The sequence below is a fragment of the Apodemus sylvaticus genome, chromosome 17 (assembly GCF_947179515.1).
Source record: "Apodemus sylvaticus chromosome 17, mApoSyl1.1, whole genome shotgun sequence".
NCBI classification, from domain to species: domain Eukaryota; kingdom Metazoa; phylum Chordata; class Mammalia; order Rodentia; family Muridae; genus Apodemus; species Apodemus sylvaticus.
The window spans coordinates 50,762,495-50,771,335 of record NC_067488.1 but is presented as its reverse complement, the minus strand read 5'-3'; the positions used below and the strand labels follow the sequence as shown (position 1 = coordinate 50,771,335).

General features: G+C 45.9%; 1 protein-coding gene across 1 annotated transcript; it reads left to right on the top strand.

The window, feature by feature from the left end:
- The first annotated feature begins 2,387 nt into the window (after positions 1-2,387).
- Positions 2,388-7,459, top strand: Snu13 (small nuclear ribonucleoprotein 13). The gene is made up of 3 exons (XM_052160333.1): positions 2,388-2,506; positions 5,622-5,742; positions 7,050-7,459. The coding sequence occupies exons 1-3, from the start codon at positions 2,504-2,506 to the stop codon at positions 7,310-7,312; spliced, it is 387 nt and encodes a 128-aa protein (XP_052016293.1). The 5' UTR covers positions 2,388-2,503; the 3' UTR covers positions 7,313-7,459.
- The last annotated feature ends 1,382 nt before the right edge of the window (positions 7,460-8,841 follow it).

Below are 8,841 nucleotides of genomic sequence, written 5' to 3'. Positions count from 1 at the left end.
CCTCAGTGTTTGCCTTCTTCAACAGCTACAATTTCATTTCATTTGGAAACCCACTTCTGTTTTGAGGGGCAGCATGATATTGACACTGCGTAGACATAGTCTGATGCCGAGGTCCAGCCTCAGCCTGAGGAGAGTCCTGAGAGAGGTGGGAATGGAAACAGTGCTAATCTAACAATACCTCAGAGTCAGTAGTGCGTACAGGCTGTCAGATCACTATTCACTTTTTTTCCTTTTGAGACAGGGGTTTTCTGTCCCTCTGCAAGGTGAACTAAATTATCTACTCAGTCCTCAGAAATTCTTTTATCCCACTCACTCCCTTTTGAAGCTGGGGTCTTTCATGTTCTTCCGTGAATTTGTGTTGTTGGGCACCCCTACCTCACCCCCCTTTTGGGAGACAGGGTTTCTCTGTGTAGCCCTGGCTGTCCTGGAACTCACTCTGTAGACCAGGCTAACCTCAAACTCACAGAAATCCACCTGCCTCTGCCTCCCAAGTGCTGGGATTAAAGACGTGCGCCACCACTGCCTCTCTTGGTATTCACTCTTAAAAAGTGTCTCTAGCCGAGCAGTGGTGGCACATGTCTTTTAAACCCAGCACTTGGGAGGCAGAGGCAGGCAGATTTCTGAGTTCAAGGCCAGCCTGATCTACAGAGTGAGTTCCAGGACAGCCAGGACTATATAGAGAAACCCTGTCTCGAAAAAACAAACAAAACAAAAAACAAGTATCTCTTATATGTGAGTGTTTGCCTGCAGGCAAGTCTGTGCATCACAGTGCCCATGGATGCTAGAAGAGAGAGTTGGATCTCTCTGTAACTGGAGTCACAAGAGTTGTTAGTTGCCATGTGGGTGTTGGGAATTGAAACCATATCCTATAAAAGAGTAGCCAGTGAGCTGAACCAAGGAGCCATCTCTCCAGCCTCTAGAAATGTTCCCTCCTTTAATACCAGCACTTGGTAGGCAGAGGCAGGAAGATTTCTGAGTTTGAGGCCAGCATGGTCTATAGAGTGAGTTCCAGGACAGCCAGGGCTATACAGAGAAACCCTGTCTCAAAAAAAAAAAAAAAAAAAAAAAAAAAAAAAAAAAAAAAAAAAGAAAGAAAGAAAGAAAGAAAGAAAAGAAAAGAAAAGAAAGAAATGTTCCCTCCTGTAGGCAGAATCGTGTGGTTGCCTGACCCCCTGACACTGCTCAGAAAAAAACATCTGGTGAAAATAACCCAGGTCAATAGCTGAAAATCTCAAGGTCTGGTTTTAGCTTTGCCACTGTTTGATTCCTGACAGTGGGCAGGCTTCCCTTCTCTAGACTTGTTCTTTATCTGTAAAAACGAGGAGCTATTTTGTAAGGCTCTTGAAGATCCTCCCAGTTCTCAGCTCTACATTTGTGACACAATGAGCTGAAATTGGTTCTAATGTTAGGTCTGGGCTAGACCCAAATGGCCTCAAAATGTGTTTGGCATCATGTTGGAAAAGACTGAGAAGGCACGAGGATCACAGAAGTGCTCGTGGGAGGGAGTGCTAGACCTGAGTTTATCCTTTCACAATGAAACTTTGGTGCATCACTAAGGAAGGGACAAGATACTGAGCAGAAGGAAGCAGGTGTCCTATATAATTAATCCAAACACAACCTCCCTGCCATTCACTAGCTAGCCCCCTGTTCAGTGGTTCTTAACCTACCTATTGCTGCAGCTCTTTAATACAGTTCTTTAGGCTGTGGTGACCCCCAACCATAAAATTCCTTTCTTTGCTACTTCATAACTGAAATTTTGCTACTGTTATGAATCGTGTCTTCTGACAGTCTTAGACGAACCCTGTGAAAGAGTCTTTTAGCACACACTCAAGAGAACCACTGCCCTACTCCAACCAATCGTAGGAATCACCTGAGTGAATTCTAACTCCACACCCCATCAGAAACATTGATGAGGGATATCTCAAGATGAAGGAATTTTTTTTTTTTTACTTGCAGTTTGTCCTTACATTGTGTCATTGGGTGAGGGTTTTTCTTTGTTTTTGTTTTGTTTTCTTGAGGCAGAAGACAAAGTCCCATATCCCAAGGCTGGCCTCGAACTCGCTATGTAAATGAAGCGAACGGTTCTGAACGGATTGTCCTGCCTCCGAGTGCTGGGATGACAGGCCGGCTACCGCGCCAGGGCTAAGATGGTTTTGAAAAGGGTACATGATGTGCTCAAAAGACGCCTGGCTAGGAAATGGCTACCCTCGTAACCCGTTGTACTAGTGTGCCACTTCCCGAGTGGCTTATTCACAATCTTTGCCGATCCTAACTGGGATGCTAATCAAACCAGAAAAACGTATTTCTCGCATCCAAAAATGACGTCAGCAAAGGCGTCCTCCGGGAAGCGGGCAGGACGACGACGTCACTGCGCGCCCGGCGAGACGTCACTTCCGCTTCCTGCCGCTCCTGAAGTGATTTCCGCTCCTTTTGCTGCGCGGCGTTTCAGTCTGTCTTGAGGTGAACTGTTACCGAGGAGCGGCGAGGCCGGCGCACCGCAGCCATGGTGAGTGAGCGCGTCGGGCCGCAGGCCGGGGAACGCGGGACGCGGGCCCTGTTCGCTCCGTCCTGTGGGAGGTGTAGCGCGTGCGACATGTCGTCCGTCCCGCGATGGCCGACCTCCGGGCCCGGGTTAGAACTCCGACCCCGGCGGCCGCGGGCTCGTTCCAGGGGCGGAAGAGGGGAGGACCTAGGCCGCCGCCGTGGCCCGGTCGGCTCTGCAGCCGTGGGCGTGGCCGGAGGCCGGGGCGGGAGAGTGGCATGGCGCAGCGTGGGAAAATGACCGGCCCACGTGGGATGGAAAAGTGGATGGAAAAGCCGTTTCTTTTCCCTCTTTCCTTTTCCTTTTTAAACACTAAAAGACGAGGTGATATCACGGGATGCGGGTCAGCTACTCCCCACCTCTTCCCCACTCGCGGGGTGGAGGACGAGCATCTCCGTGGGGTCTGCATCCAGTGCGAGTCGGGAACCGAGTCTTAGGGGGATTCGGGGTCGCGTTCTGGGTTTGTTTTGGTTTTAGGGGCTCATGTAGCCCAGGTTGGCCGGGAACTCTCAGAGTTCTGTCTGCCTCTCCAGTGCAGACAGGGATTAAAGGCGCAGGCCATCACGCCCTCCCGATTGGGGATTTCTTTTCCTCTTTTGAATTTCGGGGGTCCCATGGAATGTGAAGGGAGCTCAGGCAAGGCTCCCACCGTGAGAACGACGCTTCAGACGTCGGAGGTCCTGGCAGCACCACGTGGGGTGAGAACTGAGCGTCTCCACTTTGTAATCTTGCAGAGGGTTCCGGGTGGTGGTTCCTGCTGTAACTAGTTTGGCCGAGCCCCCTTCGGGCCTGGGGAGATTCCATCCAGCACTTGGGTGGTCTGCTTTGATTGCTTTCGTGCAATCAAACCCCCATCCCGAGTCTGGAGTTTGAGTTTGCTTCTAAGCCAGTGGTGAACTCTGCAGCAGTTTGTGTGGGCTGGGAAATGGGGATGACGAGTTGCTTGTGGAACTCGGAGTCCAGCCATGCATCACGGGTGAGGTCGGGCTTTGGACATGAGATCTCCCTGCCTCCGCTTTCAGAATGCTGGGCTTACAGGTGTGTGTCACTGACACCAGGCTGGTCAGTCATTCTTGTAGCCTCTTGATTGGACCAGGAGGCTACTGCCAAAGCAAATGTACCGTCTGCAGTAACATTTCTCTAATCGCAAAACCAGAAACTGTAGTATAATAAGAGAGCTATAACATGAAAAAGTAGCAACTCTTAAACACTGCATAATTTCATATACCACTCATTACAGCTAGCACACAGTTGAGTTTACAACATTAACAAGATGTTTGCGCCGTGCGTTGGTGGCATGCACCTTTAATCCCCCCAGCACTTAGGAAGAGGCAGGCAGATTTCTGAGTTCGAGGCCAGCCTGTTCTACAGAGTGAGTTCCAGGACAGCCAGGGCTACACTTGGAAACCCTATCTCAACCCCCCAACCCCCTCCCCCCCAAAAAAGGTTAGGTATGCATTTGCCTGCTGTTCAGATTACTTGAAAGTAATTATTTGAGCACTGGAATTCAGAGCCAGCCTAGGCTACCTAGCAAATTTCTTTAGGGGAAAAAAGAGTAGAGAAGTAAATAAATTCAAACCTGTAGAGGGGGAAAATAGTGAAAGCCAGTAATAAATCCAAAGAAAAGAAAGAAACGAACAGGTAAGACTAGAAGATACAGTGAAAATTTGAATCCAGTATATTAATACATAAATAAAAATATAGTTTAAATATTCCATTTCTTCTCGCCATAAAGGGCTTTTGTTTCCAGTATAATTTCAGTAGTTTTCTTTTTTGGTGTTTTGAGACAGGGTTACTGTGTTCCTGCCTGGCCTCACACACTTGCATAGATCTCCCAGTGCTAGGACTCCACTAGTGTACCATCACACCCCACCAATGTTTTTTGTCTGTCTGTACAGTTGTATGCCATCTTTTCATTAATTTTTAAAGACTTCTTGTCAACTTCTGAAACATGTTAAACTCGGTAGCTAATAATAATAGGTAAGGAAACTTTACTTAGAATTAATCTCACTGAGTCTAAACATAAACTCATACTGTTTGTTTGTTTTTTTAGATTTTTGGTTTAAGATTATTTATGTATGTACGTACGCTTTAGCTGTCTTTAGACACACACCAGAAGAGGGCATCAGATCCCATTACAGATGGTTGTGAGCCTCCATGTAGTTGCTGGTAATTGAACTCAGGACCTTCGGAAGTGCTCTTAACTGCTGAGCCATCTCTCCAGCCCTAGATTCTTGTTTTGAAACAGTCTTGTGTAGTCCTGGTTGGTCTAGAACTCAGCTTGTAAAACAGAGTGGCCTCAAACTCCAAAACCCTACCTACCTCTGCCTCCTGAGTGCTTGGATTACAGGAATGCCCAACAACTGCCCAACTCAATCAGTCTGTGTGTGTTTGTGTGTGTGTGTGTGTGTTGAATGTTTTAAGCATATGTATTTGTTCTTAAAATTAGAGGATATTTTAAATAATAAGTTACTGTATATATTAATTCACACAGATAAAATTAATTTGAATGACTTTTGAGTGTGACACTCTGAACTGGTCCATTGTGGTAAGAAATCTTGACCTGGTGAGTGGTGGTACATGTGGTTGTCTCCATGCGCTTGTTGATTATCGGTTTGCTAAAATAAACTAGATGGTAGGAGCCACATATGATTGCTCTTGCCCTTGGAGTCCAGAAGAGAGCATTGGAGAGTGGTTGGCATATGTTAATATACACTTCTATCTGTACTTAGTTGATTTCTTTGTTGCATTGCTAGGGTGTGGTGGTTTGGATGTTTGTTTGCGTGACACTGGGTTCTTTCTTTGTATATTCTTGACTGTTCTGGAATTCGCTCTGTAGGCCCCGGGCTGGCCTTGAACTCAACTGAGATCCTGCTTTCCAAGTGCTGGATTAGAGTTTTGTGTCACCATCACCTGTCTAGGGGGTGTTTTGAAATTGGGTCTCCTCTATCCCTGACTGTAGCAGGGTTATATGTGTGATCAAACTGTTTGTTGTCTCAGTTGTTGATAAATCTTTTGTAGTTTGTAGTTTATCTGGAACAGCTTCTGGCCCAGTTTTGACTCTTGTGTTTCCCTATAGACGGAGGCTGATGTGAATCCAAAGGCCTATCCCCTCGCAGATGCCCACCTCACCAAGAAGCTGCTCGACCTTGTTCAGCAGTCATGTAACTACAAGCAGCTTCGGAAAGGAGCCAATGAAGGTAAGACAACCACAGGGTGATGCTGAGGTGCTAAGGTTCCTGTTTTCAGCAGGTTTCCTTAATATCTAGCTTGGAAATTTTTGTTTGTGGAGACAGGTCTTGCTGTGTTCCCAGGGTAGCCTCAAACTCCCCAACCCAAGCAAAAGATAGGCAGTTTAATGCTTTTCAGTCTCTGTGTCATTGTGGGATTCATGAATTTCAGTGGTTCTCAAATATATCTCGTGTGTGTGTGTGTGTGTGTGTGTGTGTGTGTGTGTGTGTGTGTGTGTGTGTGGAGAGAGAGAGAGAGAGAGAGAGAGAGAGAGAGAGAGTGGAGAGAGAGAGAGAGAGAGAGAGAGAGAGAGAGAGAGAGAGAGAGAATTGCAGAGTGGGTGCAGCTGGGAAGTGTTGTGTTTTGTTTGGGAAAGCCTTGTGAACCCAAGCTGGCCTCACAAATTTACTAGGTAGCCTGATCCTCCATCTCTATAAAGTCCTGGCATTAGATGTGTACTACCATGTTTGGCTATGGTTTTGTTTGTTGAACAGTTATCAGTGAAGTAATTATATGTGCTGTGATATTTCTACTCAGCGAAGATAAAGAAAAGCAAATAGTTTTCTGTAGAAGAGCTGTATTGGTTTTGAAGATATTAATTGAAATATTGTTTACCATTTTTTTAAGATTTTAGGGGAACAATAAAAAATGAAAATTTACCTTTGTCATTGGCAGAAGACAAAGCAAAGCACTTCCTTGGCTGTTTCATAGGTTCTTCACATTACAGCGGAGGAAGGGGGGTGTCTGGAAGTCAGGTGTGCCATCAAGGAGAAGGGGGGTGTTAGGGGATCTTTTTTGGGCTGAATCTTCTGAGGAAGTGACATGTGAACTGAGGCCTGGTGACAGGCTAAAGCTGCAGGATTACCTGGTGCTGATAGAGCCGTGGGGGGACAGTTAGAGCTGGGGGAGTGAGAGAAGGTGCTGATTTGGAGGAGTGTGGTATCAGAGAAGAAGGGACCAGGTGGGGTTAGGGTCTGGTCAGTGTTTGGGTGCCTTATTACATATTAAGGCCTCTCTAGGCAGAAAATTTCTGTTCTTAATGCTTTTTGCTTTTCTTTTTTGAGACAGAGTCTCACTATGTGGCTTTGGCTGTCCTGGAACTCAATGTCTAAACCATGTTGGTCTCAAACTGCTAGGATTGAAGGCATGTCCCGCCTCACCTGGCTTTTTCTAAGCCCCTGCCATTTCAGCGCACTGTTAGATTTTCTTTGCTCTGTTTGGGCTTCTCTCAGCAAACCCCATGTCATCTATTTGACTACATGTCCTATCTCCACAGCCACCAAAACCCTCAACAGAGGCATCTCTGAGTTCATTGTGATGGCAGCAGACGCTGAGCCCTTGGAGATCATCCTGCACCTCCCTCTGCTGTGTGAAGACAAGAATGTCCCCTATGTATTCGTGCGCTCCAAGCAGGCTTTGGGACGGGCCTGTGGCGTCTCCAGGCCAGTCATCGCCTGTTCTGTTACCATCAAAGAAGGCTCCCAACTAAAGCAGCAGATCCAGTCCATTCAGCAGTCTATTGAAAGGCTCTTGGTGTAGGCTGTGGCCTCTGCCCCTTCCTGTCTACTCCCACCCTGTCTGTGTCTGTTAGCATGTACTATTTTCAGCCAGTTTCTATTATATTGTACTACATCTGGTTTTTGTATTTTTATTTTTGTCTTAACAGGCTTGTTTTTCACCATCTCATTCTCTTCTACCATTATTTAGTCTTTTAAAAAATGAAATAATAGCTTACAGGTGAAAAGTGGAATGTCCCCATTTAACAGAAAGAAACAGGAGAAACTTAAGCCGGGGACAGTGTATACTTTCATCTGCAAACTTATTCCACTGGGCAGGGTAGGATGACAGTAACACTGGTCCCTTGTGCCTTTGATATAAGATCTCCATAAATGTCACCGTCCCTGAGGAACTTTGTTTGGGTAGCAGTCCCTCCCACCCCTTATCATTTGAAGAAATTTGATGTTAGGCCTATGTTGCAGTGCCATTTATTAATGTCCTGTGTGGTTTTGATGTATGTAACCTTATATTCCCCGGTATCCGAGGCAGTGACAGCTCAAAGGGATTCTGTGGAAATCATGGCTATTTGGCTGGAACTTATAGCAGAGACAATGCTAGCAGGAAAACCTCTTGGTAAATGGGGATTTCTTGTGCCGTTTGATGCCTGTGTTGGGAGCCCTACCCTGTCCCTCTCACAGCATGGCTCAGGTGTATTCTCCCTCACATTAAGAAAGTGATAACATGTTCATTATTGAGCATCCTAATAAATATGTTCATATTTCATTTTAAATGAAATGTGGCAGTTGTGCCTGATTTTCAGTTTTATCAGCTAATATTTTAAATAAAATGCTTAGCATTTCCAGGTAACATGGGATGTGAGGGAAAATTGAGACATGTTCTGGGTATATAGACCAGGTTGGCCTGAACTTGAGATCCCCTGCCTCCCTCCAAGACTAAAAACATTTTATTGTCCCAGGGCTCCAGAAGTGCTCTGTTCCCAGCCCGGCTGTTTTGTTTCACTTGATGCCCTCTGTTCACACTAAGTAGCAAGCACATTCCTACCACTGAGCTCTCCCCAGTTTAATTCTTCTCCCATTTAACTCTTCACTAAGAGTTTGTAAAGAGCTGTCACCTATAAGTGACTTGGTAGTTGAAAATTCTCTTGTGCAGATTATCACTGGAGCCTTACCACTCTAGAATGTCCTAACAGAACTGACAAGTTCCGCACGGTCCGCCCTGTATTAGTGTGAGGATAGTATGCTTGGTGACATCACTGGCCTCTACACACTAGATGACAGTAGATGCCACCTCCACTCCCAACCACAGATGATTCTGCATTAACCAAACTTAGCTAGGGAACAAAATCACCCACAGTTGAAAACCACTGTTGGCAGTCGGGCACTTGCCGAATTAATGTTAGCAACAAAAGTAACTTCATCTCTCCTGCCTCTTGTGCTTTACCCCTGTATCACACAAACTTAAAGCTTTGGCTTGAGAAATCTTGCAGTGTTCAAATAACTACCATAGTAGTCACATTAGAACAAATTCTGCTCATTTTTCTTTAGTCAGGC

Coding starts and splice junctions, on each gene's coding strand:
- Snu13 (XM_052160333.1), top strand. Junction 5,743..7,049: donor TCGGAAAGGAGCCAATGAAG/GTAAGACAACCA, acceptor CTATCTCCACAG/CCACCAAAACCCTCAACAGA.